The sequence below is a fragment of the Mytilus trossulus genome, chromosome 9, assembly GCF_036588685.1.
Source record: "Mytilus trossulus isolate FHL-02 chromosome 9, PNRI_Mtr1.1.1.hap1, whole genome shotgun sequence".
NCBI lineage: Eukaryota > Metazoa > Mollusca > Bivalvia > Mytilida > Mytilidae > Mytilus > Mytilus trossulus.
Window position 1 is genome coordinate 53,267,994 of NC_086381.1, and position 23,699 is coordinate 53,291,692.

General features: G+C 32.3%; 1 protein-coding gene across 13 annotated transcripts in view; it reads right to left on the reverse strand.

Moving 5' to 3' along the window:
* Window positions 1-17,570, reverse strand: part of LOC134683115 (liprin-alpha-1-like) — a 50,164-nt gene extending 32,594 nt beyond the window's left edge. For all 13 annotated transcript variants that reach the window (XM_063542222.1, XM_063542221.1, XM_063542216.1 and 10 more), the window contains exons 1-5: window positions 16,991-17,570; window positions 11,637-11,741; window positions 8,438-8,602; window positions 2,047-2,121; window positions 465-587 (exon numbers count right to left, since the gene is read on the reverse strand). In XM_063542222.1, the coding sequence (XP_063398292.1) occupies window positions 465-587; window positions 2,047-2,121; window positions 8,438-8,602; window positions 11,637-11,741; window positions 16,991-17,230 (708 nt within the window). In that variant the 5' untranslated portion in view covers window positions 17,231-17,570. The remainder of the gene's footprint in view (window positions 1-464; window positions 588-2,046; window positions 2,122-8,437; window positions 8,603-11,636; window positions 11,742-16,990) is intronic.
* Window positions 17,571-23,699: the final 6,129 nt, after the last annotated feature.

Sequence of the window (23,699 nt, forward strand, 5' to 3'; positions counted from 1 at the left end):
GAATTGTTTTACATTGTCTTATTGGAGTCTTTTATAGCTGACTATGCGGTATGGGCTTTGCTTATTATTAAAGCCGTACAGTGACCTATAGTTGTTAATGTTTGTGTCATTTTGGTCTTTTGTGGATAGTTGTCTCATTGGCAATCATACCACATCTTCTTTTTTATATAGCCTATGTAAGCCCTCTCCACAACATCCTTGCACACTTCAGTAGGAATACTGACAATAATAGATAACTTTTTAGATAGTTGTTGAGAGCACCTGCCACGTGTGGGATTTGAACACATAACTTCAAATATATCTAATAGCTCTGTAACTAACTTTAGAGGTATTTTACTAATGATTGTGGTTTTAAGGTTTGGTTGGCTTGCTAGCTTTGTTAGTATAAATGTTTGCTTAAGCATTGTAATTAAGATTGACATCTGCAATAGATAGGCTTATGCTTGTATAAATATAAGCCATACCTTAGGTAGATGTTCGGGTTTGGCTTCGTCTTTATGATCATTTTTACTCATCAATTTCATAGTCTCTTCTGTGCTGCCACTAGAATGTCTCGACTTACTCTGCTGTTCTCGTAATGTAAATAACTGTAATGAAAAAGTCTTCTTTTAGCAAAAAAACATCTTTTTTAGCATGAATTTCATAAAAGAATAAAGATAAAAAAGATTTATTCTTAATGGTAAATGTTCATTTCAGATTAGCTCATGAAGTGAGAGCATAAAAGCAGAATGAATTAAACGGAGAATGAATGTGTTCCCATGGACACAGATAAAGACACTGCTTGCATACAACATTATAAAGGGACATAACTCCAAAACACTAAAAGTGACGTTACCTAAATTTGTACTTGATCTGAGTTTTCTGGTAATAAGTGTTGTGTATAGGTATAATGTTTGGTTGGGGCAAACTGAAGTTACAGAACAGAAACTGCTTCAGCAATTTTTCAATTTATAAAGTGATAAAACTCGATAATGGTTTGAGTGACGCCACCAAAGTTCAAACTTGATCTATATTTTGTGGTAATAAGCATTGTGAATTAATTTCAAAACATTTGGTTGAGGCAAAAGCACAGAATCCAATTTTGGGACATACAGACAAATAAGGGTAAAACTTAATGGCCCCTCTACTACGGCAGGGGCACGAAAAACAACAGAACAATCACTATAAATCAATAATTAAGAAAGTGATTTTTAAAGCATGTTTTCCTCACAAGACTTAAATACAGTATTTAAATACATAAATTCAGGAGTTTCACGTCATTACTTTTATCTGGCAATTATGTTGTTTTTTATTTAATATGTCAGCTAAACTGTGAAATTTGGACAAACATTTCAAAATTAAAGATATACCAAATCTAAGATTATGCCACAATTTCAGTCTATCAATTTTTACTGTGTCCTTCACCTTTGACATGGTGACCTCTTGATCGTTAGGGTCTTTGTACAATGTCATCTCGTTTATAATTAAAAAAATTAACAATCAAACAAACTACAAAAACTTCAAACTTTAAAAAATTATCTGTACTAGCACTTGACTTAACAATGCACAAAAAAATAGGGCATTATTCAAAAAATTATCTTAAGATCGGAAAAAGAGTAGAAAAGACAATCTAAATGATGGACAGACAAAAAAAATGAACCAATAGAATAACACCGTTTGAACTTTGAAGATTAGAATAGTGATGAAAACCAGTACATGTATAACCATGATAAGATAGCAAATAAACCACAAGTATCATTCAGTAATTTCTAAATTGATAAAAGACAAATTTCTTTGTAGAAATGTATATTGTATATATCAGACAAACAGGTATGTTTAACAGCAAGAGATGTGTATGTTCTGTATTAACTAATGATCTACGTGATTTACATCAGAAACCTAAAGTTGGGTAAAACCTTTGGCAATAGTCAAGCAGTATAACGTGATTTACATCAGAAACCTAAAGTTAGGTAAAACCTTTGGCAATAGTCAAACAGTATAACGTGATTTACATCAGATACCTAAAGTTAGGTCAAACCTTTGGCAATAGTCAAGTAGTATAATTACCTCTTGGTTAGCATTTGTCAATTCTTCCTCTAAGGAGGCAACTTTTTCCAAAGCTACTCTCAATCTCTCTCTAACCTGAAATTATTGATAAATACTTATTACTAATTATTATGTAATCTTAATTAATATTGTATCAATTAATCTCGATCAATACACAATTTACAAGTTGTATGACAAAGAACAATACTGTACCAAGACATCTGTGTGTACTGACTAGTCAGTGTTTTCAGTAAGGTATATACAACTGTTGTCAAATTTCAATTCATTAAACATTGAACATTAACCTCACAAAAGTACTACAGCAGATTTCAGTCAGTATGTAGCTAATGGTAATATCTTTGGTTAGCTTGCTTGTTAGCTGAACCGTGAAGTCATTGTTAGGTAAGGTAAACTTCCCTTCTTTAATAGTAGACTAGCTCAACAGATAAAAAATCTATTTATCTGTAGGACTAAGCTACTTTAAAAGAAGGGAAGTTTACCTTACCTGTCAATGACTTCACGGTTCAGCTAACAAGCAAGCTAACCAAAGATATTGCCATTAGCTACATACTCACTGAAATCTGCTGTAACTGAAAATGATCTGAGATTCATGATGGAAGGTTATAACACTAATGCAGTTTTCTTTGACACATCCATGGCTAGTAGTAGACAGTGCCTAAGACAAAATATGAAGAGCATTTTCTAATTTTCTATATTTTCTGTATATTGTAAAGACCACGCATAACATTTTTTTAGGTATTAATATTTTGAATTTAGTACTTGCTAAAGATTATCCCTTTTAATATAAGTTATTATTTAACTATTATTTGCTACTAACATGACTTTAGTCAGCATGTTCTATAATCAAATTATATATAGCATCTTAACTTGTGGTGATCAGGCAGAACGGAAAATTTTCTGCAAATTTCAACCTTGTCTCAAACGTAATCTTTTATAACCACTGCACTTTAGTTTAAACATCAACTGCAGAATTGACCTAATTTTGACCTCTAGTACTTTTAGAATTGTAGCTTTCTTACATTTCACATTCTTTACTTATCTCAGAAGTAATTAGCATCTGATAATTTACAAAAATTCAGATATCTGAACAAACAATGTAAAATATCAATTCATCCTATCTGAAGATCACATTTCTGGATAATTTCATCTAACACATAAACCCTCAAGTTCAGCAGCCTTTTTGCACTAATCTATTTGATTCTGGATATTTTTCTTACAATAATGTCAACAGCTGAACAGTTTTCAACGCTTAAAAGTGCATAATAAGCTTATCTTTTAACATTTTTCAATGATGTTTGACTTTTTTGTACCAGTAGACGTTGGCTGTAAATGGTCTGAGCGAAATCTTAAGTGTGATACAAAACATTTCACTTATTTCTTTAAAACATCATTTTCATCACATGACTTAAATTTCTCTGCAATCTCAGGATTTTGAAAGACGTCACTAAAACAGTCTATGTTTTTCTTCAATAACAATGATTCCTACAAGTCGATCAATTAACCTACAAATATCACAAAGTACCTAACAATTAAGGGAATTTCCCAACCAATGAAACTAATTAACCTCTTTTCAACCCTGTTTTTACCCACATCTGATCATTTCCCATTAAGAAATGCACTTTTTGACAGACCCCTAAACCACCCTGCATTGGCTGCAACCCAAGCAATAAATGCACTACATAGAGCATGCCTACATAAGCAGGACCCTGATTAGGTACAAGTACGTACATTTAAACCTACCACAGATAACACGCCATCTCGACAACACATGTTATCATATTCCTCTTCTGTATCAAAGATTTGCATGGATTGGGTAATATTGTGCATATTATTGTACACATCTCGTATGACTATTGACTTTCTTTTGCTTGTCGTAAATCATTTTATTTGGATTCTTACTACATGTCTAATTTGGTATTTCAAATAATCAGTAGAAGCCATGGTGCAATATCCCGCCAAAAATCAATAAGTTGAATTGAGTTTTATCCAAGACAGGGGGATGACTCATACAGTAAGTCTGAGTGTCTATACAGTTCCATTAACACCGGCCAAAAGTTCGCTTAAATCGTTAAAACTGCTATTTCTCTTAGATGGCATTGATCTTGAGAAACTATTATGGAATTAAAACTTATTATCCCACAATTTACTGTCAATTCTGCAACCTTATACGATTACTTTAAGATACAGAGGGTTAGAATTCCAAAATTCAACTGAAATATATATTCTATAACATTATCCAAATCAATGGAATATAAATGCTACTGTAATAATCATGCATAAAATTAATTATTATATACATGTATATACCTTTTTTCAGGTCTGCAGCTAACCTAGAGCTCACATGTAGACTAAATATTGAGGCCCTTAATTTAAAATATGGAGTCTAAGCTGTGGAGTCACAGTTACCAGAAATAAACTCATCATGGAACATATAATTAGTCTAGAGACTTTTCCTGTGAGGCTCATTTGCCTTCAACAATGGCCACTTTCCAACAATATAGCTTTATAGACTAAAGTAAACTTCATGACTACAATATCTCTTAATAATGTTTCATGTGTCTTGCTGATCAAGTTTTTCTCTGTGTCTTCTTAAATGTTTGCCCAGAAACAAATTATTGACTGACACATCAACACTATTGTGCTATTTCTTGGTAAAGCTTTTATTGGTGGAGGAAGGCGAGTGCCTAAAGAGAATAACTGACCTTCGATAGGTACTGACAATTCTAGACAATTGAGATTAGAGTCGAATGCACCTGTCCAGTGCAGGATTCAAACTTGAACCTCAGTGTGATCTTGGCTAGTGATGCAGAAGCAAGTTAAACACATCTTATGCCAATCATGGTTCTTTTATGTTGTCAATTCCTATGTCATCTTTCTTTTATTTTTTTGTGTGTTTAGCATCAGTTTCAGCACTTCTGGCTATTACATGACATCTAGAATTGATAGTTGGAGGAAGCCAAAGTGCCTGGAGAGAACCTTTAACCTTTGGAAGGAAAACTTGCAATCCTAGCTCTATATAATCAATTAAGATTTAACTTTACACATAAAATAGAAGCTTCAAGTTCAAATTGGCACTCCGCAATAAATGTAAACTCTTTTAAAAGACAATATTTTCAATCAATCATGACATGAGGAATTAAAACTTATCAATTTGAGACCAAAAAAAGGTGGCACAAAATTACTAACAGCAGATATTCCCCTCCATTTTTTACCATGTTTACCAACTGACGAGCAATGTAAGCTCATTTTTAAAGAAGACAAACTACTTATTTGACAGAATTTTCCTGACTATGTCTAATGAAATAGGACCAGAACTAGATTCTCCCATCACAATACACTTTGAAATAACAACAATGGCCTATAACTAAGTTTACTAATCAAACAGCTAACCAGAATCAATAAATCAATTTCCTAGAAGTAAATATATGGATCAAATCATTAAACACCTGGCATTCTATAGTAAATAATAGTGGGAAAAGTAAGAAACAATTACTGTGTATTTGTTTACAGAGAAAACCTCCTGAAAAGTCCAGTAAGATACAGAAGTAGGGGACTGACACGGTGACACCACAATTTCAGTTGAATTTTAATGTATAAATTTTTAACCAGGCGCAGATCCAGAGGCGGGGTTCCGAGGTTTGGAACCCCCCCTTTTTTTTAAGCGATCAATGCATTTGCATGGGGACATGTAATTGGACCCTCCCCCCCCCCCCCCCCCCCCCCCTTGTCCTGGGTCTGGGTTAGGAAACCCCCTTTTTAAAATGGCTGGATCCGCCCCTGAAAAACTATATCAAAGTACCATTACACTGTATGAACAAGTGTACAAACAACTTGTTTCATACTTTTTAAAACCGAACAAAGGTTGGACTACATTTTGTGAAAGAAACATTTTGTTCTACATTTGTATGTAATAATCTGTTATATAAATATATTTGTTGGGATTAAGTGTCTGCATAATGCTAAGAGGTGTTGTCGTAGAAGTTAGAAGTAAGTAACAAGTATGAGTTCCAGTTCTGCTCAGGAAGGGAGTAAAGAATGATATCTTCTTTAAAATTATTAGGTTGATTATTTATGCCATTTTAATAAGAAAATGTTTGTGTGGTATAATCAGATCAGCATTTTTAAAGTTTTAAGGTCTACACCAGTGTTAACATATTGTGCAAAATCTTGAAAACTTTGGAAGAAATCCAGACAAATTCATATTTCTTAGCTCATTGACATTGTCAACTGCCGTTGTTCAGCTGAATGATAGTCTTTCTTATATGAATCAGAGCAATCAATAGATATCTTATATTCCAAGGTAAATCTAATGGATTAATCATTGGTACTGTTATAACAGTATTGGTATAGATACAAAACCAGACCACTAGGTCACCTCATTTCAATCAATACAAAAAAACTTAATAATAAGGTCACCATCAAATAATTACCAATCATCATGATCATATTTACTTTCTTCTTGCTAATGTATTTGCTCAAAAATCAGAGTTTGCGAAAAGTGGCAGTCTTCAGGATTTTACCACCAAAATTTTGCATAGGACTGACACAATTTTAGCCTTTTTTGAATAGAATTAATAGTGAGGACCAGTATATTTTCTTCAAGGACCACCAGGGAAAAAAAAGATTTAGCAAACTCTGAAAAATGGTGATTGATTGAGGTGAATAAACCAAATATCGACAGTTTTTGAAGGAAAAATTGAAAAGCAGCTTTTTTTCCTCTTTCTTCCAACAAATCTCATCTTGGATGCTTGGTGTATCAATTGCAATGTATCATACATCTGAGTACTTTCATTTTTTTTCATCATTTTTTTTATTCTTGATGTAGCATGGAATCCTTCCTTTTTCAATCTGTTTTCCATTTTATTGACTATCAAACTAAATATTAATTAGAAGAGGCTTCAATTTTTAAATAGTAGCAGGCAGGATTTTAACAGTTTTCATAAAAAACTTTTTCAATTGACAAAATAGATGATAGCCAAAATAATGAAAAAGGCAGCTATTTATCTGACAACTACGTAAAACACTTGATACAGGTCAACTTTTGTGTGTGTAATCCAAATGTACTTAGTTCTGTCAGCCATTTACACGTATTGTCATATATTTTCCTCTAACCTTCAAACATCTTGTCAAATGTTCATAAGACATTGTAACTACAATGTAAAACTTAACTTTACAGCTAGCCTAAAGCTCATACTTAGAATGCTTTGAAGGAGAGCAAGGTTGACTTTCACACCTTAAAACATATCTATTTATAATAAAACATATGTAGTTAATAATCCCCGACTTCAATTCTCGATTTCAGTTTGAAAAAAAAAAATGTATTATACATTTTTTGGTACATGTACATGCTATATATGCATGTGTGAAGCAATACTCTGGACTTAAATTCTTGATTGCAATTTGAGAATGTATTATACATAAACATGCTTATATGCATGTAAGAAACAATACGCTGGATACAAATACATGAAATTACCATCAAACATGCAAGGAAGATTCCACCACCATTTTAAAATCCATGCTTCATTCTCCCAGCCAAATAAAATTAATTTTTAAACAAAGCAAATATAGAGCACTTAGAGTACTATTTATATAATATGAATATCCAGAAATAATTTCTGTGGCCACACAGTTTAGAAGGTACAGAATGCATTATGAGAACAAAGCTCACTTTCATGCACCGATTAAACAGTGAATAATGGTGAATTTCTTGCATTATTCAGAAAGGGTCAGTAATTTATTATGTAAGGATATTCACAATGCACAATGGATAAAACTGAAAGAAAATGAAAACCATTGGTGTAGAAATTCAACCGAACTCCAAAATATGAGAGGCTTGGTATACAAACTATATATCTACTTATCATTACCCCTTTTGACTGAAATAATAAATAAGAGTTTAGTTAAATAAACCTTTCAAATATCTTGCTACCAAAGGTCTGTTTGGATTGTCTTCTCCTGGCCTCACGGTCATAAAACTTTCGAGCATGATTTTTGTTCTGGGACTCGAAAATTCAACCAATCAAATTGCTGGATTTCATGTTTCGAGCATGATTTTTTGTGCTCAGAGCACTGAGCAAAGTTTTATGCCTTCAAGGCCAGACCTTATTCATTAGCATATTTCATAGGAAAATGCAGATGGAAGCAAACTTTACACCTATTACCTTACGCTTATCAAACAATAAACTTTCACCTTCATTATACTTCTGTACATGAAAGGATTAATTTCTTACTTTATCAATGGCCTTATAAATTCCTAAAATCAGACTCTGAAAATTTACAACATACATGACATATACACATACAACAACAAAATTGCAAGGAGACATGGAATTGCTGTTCAATTTTTTTTTAATATATATGCTTATGTTTTATTTTTCAGTTAATTTACCTTTTCATCTAAAGCCTTGTGATGTTCAAACAATGATTTTAAAGCTTTGAGAACCTCGACTTCACTGGACACACCTGCTGGAGAGGAGGCTTGTCGCTTGACCACTGTCATCCTCAGTGAACGTTCATGTCGTGATACTAAACATTCTAAATGTTCAAGTAACAACTGAAATCAAAAAACATAATTTCATAAACATATTGCAGTTGTGAAGACAAACAAATGATGCATCTCAGAATTTAGGTCTACTCAACAAAAATGCACTTAGTGTTTATCAGATGTAAATGCAGTTTTCTATTAAAACATGGAAAGTAGCAGAAAATCCATATTAAATACCAATTTCTGCTGGAAGTTATATAGGGGACACCATACTTTATCAATCCTTGTGCTCATGCTAGCTGTTATACTTATTTATGTAATCTGAACATGTAACTATTCATGCAGATCAGGACATTTCTAAAAATATGTATGACATCAGTAATAGTATATGAAAAAAATCTTATCTGCAAAAGAAAAAATACTTATTTATACTTGAGCATTAAATCACTTCTTTTCTAAAGGATATGATATACCTATTTTTGTAAAAAGAATAAATTATTTCCAATCTTACCTTGTATAACATAAATTATATTACTTAAAATCAAATCTTAGGTCCTCCCCTCAACTTGAAATTAATTGGTATGTATATATGTTACAGTGAAGAATAGTTGAAAAAGTCAATTATCAAATAAAAGTTCTTCTCTTATGATTTCTTTCTTCAGTTATATAGACATCTTATCGGGGCCTTTTATAGCTGACTATATGCGGTATGTGCTTTGCTCATTGTTGAAGGCCGTACGGTGACCTATAATTGTTAATGTTTGTGTCATTTAAGTCTTTTGTGGAAAGTTGTCTCATTGGCAATCATACCACATCTTCTTTTTTATATTTTGCTGTAAACTATAATGTTCAAATTTGTGACTAAAAACACTATATGCTACCCATCTTCTTTAGTGATTCCTAAATATAATTAGCTTATATAAAAAGATAACTAAAAACAAAATATGTCTACAGCATTATACTGAAAGGTATGAAAAATAACGGTATATGAGCCCATTTAACATGTAACCCTAAATATAAGGCATGTTTGAGGTTTTATTAGAAATGGCATTAACATTGCTATTAATTGCAATAAAACATAATAATTCCGCCTACCATCTCTGACGCTACTAGGAGATCAAGATTGTCTTTCAAATACCAAAACCTTGGAACAAAACCAAGTGCCTTATCAATTAGATTTAAAAATCTCTTATATCTTTACAGAGAGTTCAAAAGACTATGCAGAGAGTTCTGTACATTACATTAAGTCCAGTATATTATGTTTTAAAAACCTACCTTACATTGAACATACAAGTACAGTGTATCCCAATAAAGTAGTAATAAATTCACCATAATATTTTTTAACTTTAAGCCAATTTTAAAATTTGATAAAAGTTAACAAACATTCTGAAGGCACCTGCATATCATAAGAGATAAGTACAAAATATACATAATTATCAATTTATTTTATAAAATCAAATTGCTTTCATCTCCTGCAACTATTTATTCACAGGAAACAAGACATTTTTATCATGTTTTTTAGTGCAATCTTCCTATACAATCTGACGTGTTTTTCTGTCTATATCTGTGCATAGGTTTCTTGGGCAGCTATAAACGTTTCGTAACTTTTTTCCTCAGACTTTTTCTTCAGGTAATTTGTAAATCCACAATACTTTTAAGGTTATAATTAAGTTCATCAAACCATACCACAAAAGAAGACCAAATAAATATCATAAGTGGTCAGATTTGACAAGAAATGAATTACATGTACAGAAGTGTATGCATGAAGACAATATATATATGCTCAAAGGAACCCTTCATAGCTTGCTGTTCGTTGTGAGACAAGGCTCTGTGATGAAGATCGTACTTTGACCTATAATGGTTTACTTTTACAAATTGTGACTTGGATGGAGAGTTGTTGCATTGGCACTCATACCGCATCTTCTTATATCTATTAGCAATGAATAGATGGAATCTGATGTACAGTAGTTGTCATTGTTTATGTAATATATACGTGTTTCTCGTTTCTCTTTTTGTTTATATAGATTAGACTGTTGGTTTTCCCGTTTGAATGGGTTTACACTAGTAATTTTGGGGCCCTTTATAGCTTGTTGTTCGGTGTGAGCCAAGGCTCTGTGTTGAAGGCAGTACTTTAACCTATAATGGTTTACTTTTTAAATTGTTAATTGGATGGAGAGTTGTCTCATTGGCACTCACACCACATCTTCCTATCTCTTTTTATTCAAGTTATAATTTACAGAAAAAAAACTTTTGATAACAAGACTGACAGAAGCCACAGTACTTTAAACTCCACACAAGAACAATGAGTTTTGTATAGTAGGTATATATCAATCTATTATATTTTATAACAGTATCTTAATTTCAGTTAATACATTATCACCACATTGGTAATTGTGTTATTATTCAACCCTAGGGATAGTTAGTGAATAACCCACCTTCAAAATTCTTCTATTATATTCTATATCTTCCTACATGTATGATTTAAATATCACATGTAATCAAATCTACCAAAGCATTTTCAGAAGTTTAAAATAGGAAGTACACAATTACATTTTGTGTACCCAGTACTCCTGTAATGTCAGATTATTGTCAGTTAAATGTGTTTTCTGATTAAGTTGTATAATAGAATGTTTTTTTTTTCCAATTTACTTTTTACATGCATGTATAAATTACTCTATGGTAAACTTTTTTTCTTTAAAAGTTGTGTACATATTTATGTCTTTGAAGGCTACTGTCTTTTTATGTTGTTTTTTTGTTTGCTACCTATCTTTAAAGCACATCATTTTATTATCCTTCATATTTATTATTTAGTCCTCTAACTCAGGTTTGCTGGTCAACAATTATAATAGGATGTCTTTTTCAGTTGACTGATTAAATGTATAAATTACTCTTCGGTAAGCTTGACAAATGTGTAGATATTAGTCTCTTTGGGTTTTTTTAATTTTGTTTGGTTCCTTCCTTCCTTATCTTAACAGCCCTTCTTTTCTTCATACTTTAAAGTCAAGTTTACATTTGTACCTTAACTTGTTTACCACATATTTATACATGTACCGGTACTTATACCGTAAAGCTCCCTATGTATTTACTTTACACAATAACGTACCCTGGTATTGTTTCGTTCAGCCTTGAGCTCTGCTACTTCTTCCTCTCTTTCCAGTAACTGGTCCCGTAAAATATTAACTTCTTTCGATAAGGAAACAAATTCTTGCTGTAAAAAAAATGTAATATTGTAAAAATTGTTGTGGATGATTTTTGTTTGTTTATATAGAATAACAATTAAATTTTGTTTATGGGAAACAAATTCTTGCTGTAAAAAAAAATGTAATATTGTAAAAATTGTTGTGGATGATTTTTGTTTGTTTATATAATAACATTTAAATTTCGTTTATATATGTAAAATCATTCAATGATTGCTGATAAAAACATGTAACTTGTGCTCTACATGTGAATATAAGACAAGGTCCATCATGTCTCTTCCATCTACATGTTATTTTACAAAAAATACTGGAAGCTACATACAAATGTATATGAATTGTGCACTTCCAGACTTTTTGAAATGCAATCTGAAGGTTTTGACCACTAAATTTGCGCAATTTTGGTGTTTTGCAATAGAAATAATAGTGAAGAACGTCACACATTTTCTTCAAGGACCACCACCATGACCACTGGCACCAAGGAAAAACAAGTATTTTGCTAACTCTGGACTATTGTTAAATTTCTACCAGCAGTAACATGTAAACATTTAACTATTTGCAGTAAGTGTGCTAATTTGGTTTTTTTTTTAGGAACAAACATATATTATTCAGAGCTACAATGTACAAATGGATATGTTACAGACCTATAGTTTAAAAACAGTTAGCCTTGGTTTGAAAGAAAATCTTGAAAAACCTTATTTAAAGACCAAACTTTTGGAGCACAAAATGTTTTGTTTATATATTTTTTCTGGCATTCAACCTTGTTCACCAGTGGCAGATCCAGAACTTTTTGTAAAAGGGGGCCTGTTGACTGACCTAAGGGGGACCCGGTCCAGTCACGCTTCAGTGATTCCCTATGTAAGCAAACAAATTTTTCCCACAAAAGAGGGGTCCCGGGTCACCCTGGATCCGCCTATGTTCACTCTGAAGGTCCAGGAAGAGCTTCTTAACATAGACTGCAGTCATCTTTTTATTTCATTTACAAAAAATGTATTTGAATTAACTTGGGAGAAGTCAGAAAATAAATGCCACAAAATCAGGTTTCTACAATTAAAGAAGAACTTCAATGCAGCAAAGAGAACTTATTACTATCAGATTAGCCATAAAATTCTACTTAAATCACCATGATAATTAATATGATAGGATTTGTTATCACCATCAGATCAACATTATATCCTTTAAGCATTATTAACAAAACATCTGGTGAAAACTTAATCACCTAGAAATTCTCCAGTATCACTTCATATGATAATAAATGAAATCATTTCAGTTTCTATGTTTTCATCAAACATAAAGTAAGTGAAAGGGTTTCCCTCTCTTGTTTTATCATTACTAGGCCATAATAAATAATAGGTTTGTTTGCCCAAACGCTATACATTGTACGTATACCTACCCAGAAAAACGCTGCCTACTCAAATTCTTTTATTGTCTTGATTTGAAGAAGTTTTTTTTTTAATCAAATAGACATGAAGACTAATAAACATGTGATACATGTACTTCAATTTCGTTTTTTGAAAAAAAAGAAAAGAAAATGCCTACCTACCTTCCCACTGTCTCAACCTTTGGGTAGGGTTTGGGCAAACCAAAATATTTTTAAGTGTGGCCCTACCACTTGGCTGATAATTCTGTCAGCAGACTTCTATACCTTAAGAGTGTGTTCCCGCTAACAGTCAATTTTTTAACTTCAGGTTGTTCCTTCTTTTATTGTTTGGTTTGCTATTAATTTTTATATTCTCAGTTGAACCTGTTGACAAGTTTAGTCTTTACTTGTTTTATAATAATAATGTGTATTTACACATTTTAATTCAATCATTTTATATTGATGGATTGAACCACTACCTAAAATGTACCATCTTCAAATTTCTCAATCTCTATATGTCTGAAACAAGGGCTGTCAACTATACTGAATTTGAAAATGTATCAACATTCTTTTTCAATCAAGATAAAAGACACATTTAAAAATGTTCTTTCATTCTAAAGTAACACAAGCTGATGTTAAAAATTAAATTACTAGTGATTATGCATGCACCAGAAGCAAACCTACATGCCAAATTGAGAAAACAATATTGCACAGTGACAGAATTTTGCACTTACATTTTGTACATGTACACTTAGTTTAACTGAGGCAAATATGCATTGACATTACTCCATTTGGAGTTGTTAGAGAACTCAATTCAAGAAAGTAAAACTTATGTATTTTATGTTGTACGGGTGACATGCATCTTTTAAGTTGAACATTTTTGAGCTGTAGGTGTACTGTACTATCAAAAACTAAAGATATTGTCAGAAGGTCAAATTTAAAAAACACATTTGCTGAATGAAAACATGCATTCACAGTTTATTTCAGTTGGACTAGATGCTCTATATAGAAGGCAGTGTGTATCTGTCTGCAATCTGTTTTATCTATCTGCATAAAACAGCTGTGATGATATAGACAGCTTCCTTACAAAAACATGATTTTTTTCTCTGTCATTTCACAATAAAACGTGGAATCAGATCTTTTAGCTTGATATCAATCTAGAGTGGTTAAGTTGTGTGATGTTGTTGATCCATGTTTAAATCTGATCCGTTATCTCAAGTTTCAAAGTAAGGATGATGTTGGTCTAGATCATTACTGAATTTCATTATACTCATTGTGTATTATCACATTTAATATGTTTAAACAGGTAAACATTATGTGTTCACATGTTTTTTGTATTTTACATTTGTGTGGCTGTAAGAAATAGTTTGTCCTATCCAGTCTACCTTATATTCTATATACACACTGCAGCTCAGGTGGCAGGATTTTGCTTTGTCCACCCGCCCACCGTGGAAGTGGGCCCCTGGTGGGCAAAATTTCTAACTTTTCCACTCTGCCCACCCATAGGAATGGGCATGGAATTTCTTTTGTTGAACCAAAAGACTTGCATTTTCAAATGTACAATCAGTTGAAAAAACCAGATAAGCAATTGTAATCACTTTTCTTACAAGAAAAGATATTATAGCTTTAGTGGGCACGGGTGGGCTGACCACTGTGGGCAGGGGGAAAAAGCAAACTCCACATGAGCTATTTTACATGTATAATCAAAATGCAACTTCCATCAACATATTTAAGCATCAAAATGGCTTAAATCTTTATTCAGGTTTTCAAATAATGTTCCAGAGCCTTCAGAGTTTTTACAAATTGTGTTAAACATTGAATTCTGGCAAATAGGATTTATAAACAACCAAACCTTCCTCCCATTTTTTATAAATAACCAAATTATATACATACATGTACATGTATGCATTGTCTTTTTGTATCCATACTAAGTGATGGAACTACAATGTATGACTGACACCAATTTTAAAACAACAATCATGGTTTTATTATTTTTGAATTGTAACATTGTACATTCATTATGTACTTAAAATCCAGTACATGTACAGGGTTTGAACATAAATTGACCATTGTTCAAACACAGTCCATGAAGTTTATTTTCCCTGTTAAATACCTAAAAGATTCAAATTTTGTTATCCATTACAATATACATTTATAGCTTACTATAAAGTATGGGTTTTGTTTGTTGAAGGTAGTAATTATAAGATGGTCTGTTGTTACATGTATTTAAATATACTTCTTTTCCTTTGGTCTGTGATTGGAAATTTGTCTCATTGGCAATCTCACTGTAGATCTCCTTATTTAATACACACTCCAATCAATCTTCAACTCGTCTCTCAAATCTGTTGCTGATGGACTTAATATGCATGGAAGGCAGCGATATAAAATCCAGTGTAACACACATGCAATTAATTAAATGTTAAGAGTTTTTAGTAAAAATTACCTTTTTTTAAGCTTAATGGTGTGACTTTACATTTTGTTCTTAATAATAATTAGATGCTCAAGATAACAATGCTGAACTCAATTATAAATAAAGTCTGTCTTTATCTATCATTTTGTATAATTCTAATATGACTTCAGTCAGATTTAATAATTTTGGCACAAGTATTAAACCCAAAAAATCTATGGAACAAAGTGTTTCCGCCTAGACTTTTTTGATGGAATGGGGAAGGGGTGGTGGTGTCTGAAAGGATGGTGGTCATGAATTTTGAAATATAGGTTGAAGACTGCCTCCTTTATAATACCCCCTTGAAATTCATTGTACATTGTACATGTTTATGTGAATCTGGAAGCTCTTTTCCTTCAACAGAAAGTGAAAAGGGAATTCTCATTAAGGATTGAAAATTTCGTATACATGTAACGAAATTGAGAAAGAAAATGGGCAATGTAAGATACTAGATCAGTCTGGCAGTGAGATCTACATTTTTGTTTAAGCATTGTATGAACTTTTGTTACTTTCATTTTACAAAATCAATGCATGATCAATAATCTATCTACAATGTATTGAGTTTTGTTAATGCATTAAACATATACAAGTAACATGTATAAACCGTATTAATTCAATATTTGTGAATGCTCATCAACATCTTTCTGTTTAGTTAAATACAACATCAGAACTTTATATATTTATTGTGTATATATTTATAATTAAATAAATTAAAAAAATGTTTATCCTGAGTTTATCAGGCATATGTGACCAATTGTGAATAGATAGTTAATCCAATTACAGAGGATCTAATCAAGTACACCATCAGGTGTATCAACAATTGCAATTGGATTTAAACCAATTAATGCAGAAATAACAGCAGGTGTTTTAATATACCTATAATCCAATTAACTATAAAAAGTAAGTCAGATGGCTCTTTGATTTTCTTAAAAATTTAGGAAGATAGATATTTATAGTAATCATGGTAAATATATGCAAAACATCTGTTTCAAATCTTTTACTGAAAGCAAGATCCCAAATACGTATACAGAGCAAAAAATCTGTATAAAAAAGCTCAAAAATTAAAAACAAAAAATCCTAAATATTAATACTTCAAAAATTATAATAGAAACATTTTTTTGTATTAACTCCATTATGTTTATTGAAATTTGAATACACAAATTTATTGGTAAATATTGGATTTCATATGTAAAGGAAATACTATTTTATTATCAATTTCTAAGTTTCAATTATTCGATTTACAACTCTATAAAAAAAAATGTAAAATGTAAGTCTTTAGCTTCAGACTACACATTTTCCTTAAAATCTCATAGTAAAAATTTTATGAATGAAATATCCCAAGGCTGGGTTAATGTATACAAAATGGCTGTTTTGAATCTATTCTTGTAAAAGATGATGTCAGTTTTTAATACATAATAATGTATTTAAATGAAATGGGCGTGACTTGAATGTTTTACCTGTGGGGTAGTGGAATTAAGTTGGTTTTGGAGAGCATCTCTCTCCCTTTCAACATCTTGTAGTTTGGCTTGTGTTAATGATAACGTATCTTTAGTTTCTCTCAAATTTTCCATCAACTTATCTCGCTCATCCAGCATGTTTACCATCAAGTGTTCAAAGTTAGCATCATCACCCGAACACTGCGACTCGCCATCGTTCGAACCGTCCTCAGAAATCGTCGGCATAACATCACAACTCATTTTGAAATTTTTCCTGTTATTTAATCCAAATCAAAAGTGACATTCATAAAACAAATATCGGTTTTTCTACCGGTGATGTCAATAGCATCCCGGGTTACTTACGATCCTCGAATTTAGTTAGTGGTTTATTAAATTATCACTACATATTTTCACTATAATTTACGGTCCAAACAACAGAATGATGTTTTCTTTTCGCCTCGTATGACAAGAATTCCATGCATATTTACTTGTCATGTCTAAATGTTTTGATTTTTAAATGACCCATCACATCTTATTTAGAAGCCATATTTCTTTTTCTAAAAGTGTGTCATTACCCACAATTCATAGGAATAAGTCATCGCAAGGGAAGTAACTCTAACTATTTATTCCTAATAGGCCAAAGTATAATATATTTGGTTCATAAATATTGATGCATCTAGACTGTTTAAAATATGTTAACAATATATAGCTGCGAGTCAGTGAACTGAATTCTTTTCTAATTTGTTAAGTAATTTGTCAACAAAAACAAAAGGTACAATTTGATAGGTCAATATAATAAAAAAAAATATTAGTCGAAGAGAATTAGACAATGTAACTGTTTTTAAAGTTCCAGTATAAAGTTATGTTTGCTTGTTTGTTAGTCCTATATAGTTTCTTCTTGTATTTCTTGTCTTGATGGCCATCTTTACTGTTCACATTTTTTAGCTTTCCGGGATAACTGTGAAAATAACAATAGATAGGCCTATATATTTTTTTTTTATAAAGATTAGATCGTTGGTTTTCCCGTTTGCCTGAATGGTTTTACACTAGTAATTTTGGGGCCCTTTATAGCTTGTTGTTCGGTGTGAGCCAAGGCTCCGTGTTGAAGGCCGAACATTGACCTATAATGGTTTACTTTTTTTTTAATTGTTATTTGGATGGAGTGTTGTCTCATTGGCACTCACCGTGCACCACATCTTCCTATATCTATCCATAGGCGGATCCAGGGGGCCTGGGGGCCCGGGTCCCCCCTTTCGTGGGAAAAATTTGGTTGATTGTATAGGGAATCATTGAAGCATGACTGGAGCGGGCCCCCCTCTTAGGTCAGTCAGTGGGTCCCCCCTTAGGAAAAGTTCTGGATCCGCCACTGCTGAGTATCTATAGTAAGGATTTGTATAGTAAAAATATTGCTATACATGCATATTACCTATACGTTGTATGAATATAACCTGCAGCCATTTTTAAATTCAAATCCCCATGTACAGTTTTAAACTAGAGTCCCTGGAACGGTTATTGTTTTTTAAAAGAAAATTTGAATTAAAAAAAATAGTGAAATAAGCTCTTGAATCTCTTCCCATACAATGGATAATCTATAAACTGAGAGGAATCTGGACAAGAAAAAAAAACCTGCATATAATCAAGGATTTGTACTATACAAATCCTTGATATAATATAAAAGGGAACAAAAGAAGCAGGAAATGAGAGATTAGGACAAACATGTGACCAGAATCACATAAACTAATAGAAACTGAACTATGATAATAAAAGCACATAACAAGTATGTCGAAAACATGATAGTGGATATCTTACAAACTACGTTGGTTATATATAACCACAAACAAAGTTAACATTTTAAAAATAGGAGTTCAGCATTCAACATGGATTGATTGCTTAGTCTTAGAGGCATGATTTTTTTTTTAGTTGTTAATGGCTTTGAACTAGCTGTCAGATAACTGCGAGTACTCTCAGATGTGTTCATTGTGTCTTTTTGTGTAGGGATGTATAAGTACCCGGCCACGTCCACTTTTATTTTTTGTCTATCTGATGAGTTAAGCCTTTTTCAACTGATTTTTATAGTTCGTTCTTATGTTGTACTGTTATACCGCTGTCCCAGGTTAGGGGAGGGTTGGGATCCCGCTAACATGTTTAACCCTGCCACATTATTTATGTACATATGTGCCTGTCCCAAGTCAGGAGCCTGTAATTCAGTGGTTGTCGTTTGTTTATGTATTACATATTTGTTTTTTGTTCATTTTTTTTTTACATTAATAAGGCCGTTAGTTTTCTCGCTTGAATTGTTTTACATTGTCTTATCGGGGCCTTTTATAGCTAACTATATGCGGTGTGGGCTTTGCTCATTGTTGAAGGCCGTACGGTGACCTATAATTGTAAATGTTTGTGTCATTTTGGTCTTTTGTGGATACTAGTAGTTGTCTCATTGGCAATAATACCACATCTTCTTTTTTATATATGGTGTTATAATCTTAATCCTTAAAAAAAAAAGAACCATTGGTGAACTTGGACTGTTTTCTGCTCTTCCTCAAGAAAAGCAATACATGCAAAGCACTTAAGAAAAAATGAAAGACAACACCACATTGGCGGGATGTATAAATACCGAGCAACGCCAACAGGGTGTTACCAAAAATGAATTAAGTGATTGTTGGTACCTATTAAAACGTTAAAACCTGCTGCAATCGTTTGCACCTGTCCTAAGTCAGGAACATGATGCTCTGTATAGTTGTCGTTTGTTGATTTGGTTCATAAGTGTTTCTTGTTTCTCGTTTTTTTATATAAATTAGGCCGTCGGTTTTCCCGTTTGAATGGTTTTATTTTTACATTAGAAATTTTTGGGCCCTTTGTAGCTTGCTGTTCGGTGTGAGCCAATGCTCCGTGTTGAAGACCGTGCTTTGACCTATAATGGATTACTTTTATGAATTGTGACTTGGATGAAGAGTTGTCTCATTGGTACTCCTCATAGCACATCTTCTTATATCTATAACCAGTAAATGTTAATTGTTTACAAAGACAAGTAAACAACACAATAAACAACGTCAGTACCTATATAATCCATACTTTAAGGCCATCATGTATATTATTTTTGGAGTTGATACGAAATATTTATTAACAAAGTCTTAGTATCTTTCGATGAACTTTATTTTAGAAAAAGGACGAAACGTTCTGTGACATAACCCTGGTTCGTCAACTTTCTGCTCAGACACTGATGACGTTTTATAAAGTCTGGGTAGCAAGCTCGAAATCTTGAATACATGTGAAATTAATAATTTCAAATTAAAATCGTCTCGTTTGTCATAGATTCTGGCACCGAAATGACCGTTTATGTCAAATTTGATGCATTAGTCTTAAAATCAGGCGGAGAAAGCCACGTGTATTGTTTCTTTAGTTTCTAACTCTGGAGGAGATATTAATGATAGTAATTACCAATCAGAAAATTTTGGATTGTTAATGGAATGAACATCCTCAATATATCTGAAAGTGAAATTAAATGATCTGATTTCTTTGATCTTTTGTTTTTGACAAGTGTCTGCAGGAACTTCGACTCATACGAACATAAAAAGAGATAGGTAAGGAGAAATGCCGATAATTTTGTTGGAAAGTCTACCTCCAAATTAAACATATATGTTGTCAATAAGAAACTCCAGCAAGCTGATCACTTGTTCTTCTGTGTAACATGTTTTACCCTTTTGTTCACTATAGAAAAATATATGCCATATGGTATCCCAAAGTAATGAATTTCATAGCGTATTCTACCATTTCTTTATTGAAAATATTGTGGATTATTTCTTTAAGACGATCTTTCAATTTCACATGGGGAATGATGGTATACAAGACTGAAAACTGAAAAGTTTTGATAGAACTAATTTCGGAGAAAGATAGAAATTGAAAATTATCAAAAAGATATTTAGATTTTTTTAGAATCCTGATATGGCTAATACCATGGTATTTCTATATCATGTGAGGATGAGGTTAAACTACTTCAATTTACATATTTCAAATATTATGTAAAAAGACTGCAAGGCAATTAAATGTTTTGAAGAGAATTTGGAAACATCTTAACAAACTGAGTAAACTCACCATTTATTACTCTTTTATTATGTCTAACTTTAGTTACTGCCCTTTGACTTGGCATTTCTGTGGGGAACATAATACAAGAAAAATAGAACAAATACAAGAACGAGCTCTTCGCTTTATTTGTGAAGACCATCAGAGTTCATACGAAACACTCCTGCAGATTTCAAACATTCCATCATTAAAAACTTATAGAATGCTCTCAATTGCCTTGGAGACATTTAAAATGATTAATAAAAATGTCTTTTATTTATTCAAGATTTAGTTGTAATAAAAAACAATTCATATAATTTCAGGTATGTAAATACTGGTGAGGTACCAATACCTAGAACCTCTAGTTATGGTAAAAGACCCTTTAGATTTGAGGCAGCACAAGTATGGAACTCACTTCCTAATGAGGCTAGACTCATGACTTCTTTTGAATAGATTAGGAATTATATAAATTCCTGGTGTGGCAGAGGGTCAAAAATGTAACTGCAGTTCATGCCGTTTCCATCCAGTGCTGTCTCAAAGCTGAAATTTCTTTCTTTCTTTTTATTATGGCCTTTTGCTCTTCTTTTATGCATTAATTGAATATATCTGCCACCAAATGCTAGTGCTTATATTTATTTATTTATTTATTGTTTTTATGCTTTAAGCTTGTTATAATTTTATGATTTTCAAGTGATTTGCTGACTCCCCCGTTCAATGCACATAGAGGCGCTTGCCACATGAACTTTGACTCTGGAAGCTCACAGATCAAATATATTTGCTTTCATTATATATATATACTTGCATGCTTTTTTCGTTTTTATTTGATAGTATTTGCATGATGCTGCATGATTGGTTTATGTGATAGTCGGTTTAAGAGCTCACCAGAGCTCATGTTTTGTCTGTTGTTGTGTTTATATAGATTCCATTGATACCAGTGGATTATCGAATTTATCCAATCGAAATAGTTAAATTATCAATTTTAAAGTCCGAGCCGCCTCGGGGCTAGGATGAAAAATTTTGTCCTGCATTTTTTTTAGTTGTAATCTCTGTCCTGCCTTTTTATTTTTCACTCTATCCGAGCCTGCTTTTTTTTTTTTTAGTTTATCCTGACTTCTTTTTTTTTGCGAGTGTCTCATCCTGACTTTTTTTTTTTTGCAAGTGTCTCATCCTGACTTTTTTTTTTTGCAAGTGTCTCATCCTGATTTTTTTTTTAATCAAAACTCCTGTCCTGACTTTTTTTCAAATTTCATCCTAGCCCCCCCATAAAAATCAAATGGTAGATCCCTTAGCTTTAAAATGGTTTTAAAAGATTAAAAACTGCAATTTCAATAAAAGATTATTCTTTTTTGTCAAGATACTATATATACATAGGAAATGAGCTACCATATGGACTACTGCTATTTAATCTCCACGTCACAGATGCCCATAATATACGTTATATCAGTTGAAGTAACTATAACTTAGGGTGATTTTTTCATGTTGATGACAGTCACTACACAATTTAGCTGCCTTTTATGAGCAACAGAACATGTGCAACTAATATCACAGGCACTGTGTAGCCTTTCAGAACATCTTTAACACGCTCGAAGTTTTCAAAGCAGCCTTTGTGTTCCTTTTGTTTTCTGTAAAGTAGTTTTTATTTTCTGTGTTGTTTTTGGTCCTTTGCCCTGAAAAACTTGTTCATATTTTCACATTAGACATTCACATTCTGTCATTTTATTTGAAGGCGAGAGAATTGAGATGTTCTTTCTAATTTGATGACAAGAGGCATCTCTCAATCCAGCAAGCGAAGGAGACCAAGTCATGAAGCCTAATCACTGATTATCATTTTAGCAGATTTTAAATCGGGCAACATACAGGGCGTAACTAGTTAGGCAGAATTTTGTAGGAAATATTAACTCGAATGGAACACACAAATTCCATCCCAATATTGAATGTTTCTTTCTGCCCTTGTCACCATATATTCTTTTTTTCCTGGCATTTTATGTTTTCTCTTGATGTCCCACATTCATATATGATCATATATTTGACATATCTTTGACATATTTCATTAGACAATTGGTCATACATATTTTTGCGCGGGTATCCCGAAAATGACTATTGCTGCCTTGAACTATTCATAAGTGGCAGATTGCGTGACATGGCCATTGGGGATAACAATCTGGCGGCAACCACTCTCTGTGTAAAGCTTTTAATTATATTTAAGAACGGAGAAGACTTGTTTTCTTCACACCTTGTAAACGAATGTCTTATTATATGGAAATTCATATAATAAGACATTTATGAATTTCCATCTTCCATATGTCCATTGTCCTTAGCCTCATTTTCATGGTTTATGACTGCTTGAAATGTATAGTCTAACTTTTTTTGTCATGTAAAATTCCCATTTTTCGTAGAATATAAGATATTATAACTGTATTTGATAAATGGGTTCATTGCATTATATTGTATATATTCCTCAGACAGGGTTCAACTGACCTTGACCTCATTTCATGGATCAGTGGAAAAATGACGTGATTATGTCTGTTTCTCAGATACTATAAGCAGTATGTAACTATACTTAGTATATGGTGTATTGACGTTATAAGGTGTACATGTTAGTCTAGCATGCATCAGCTGACCTCGCCACGTTTTCATGGTTCATTGGTTAATATTAAATTAACATAAATCG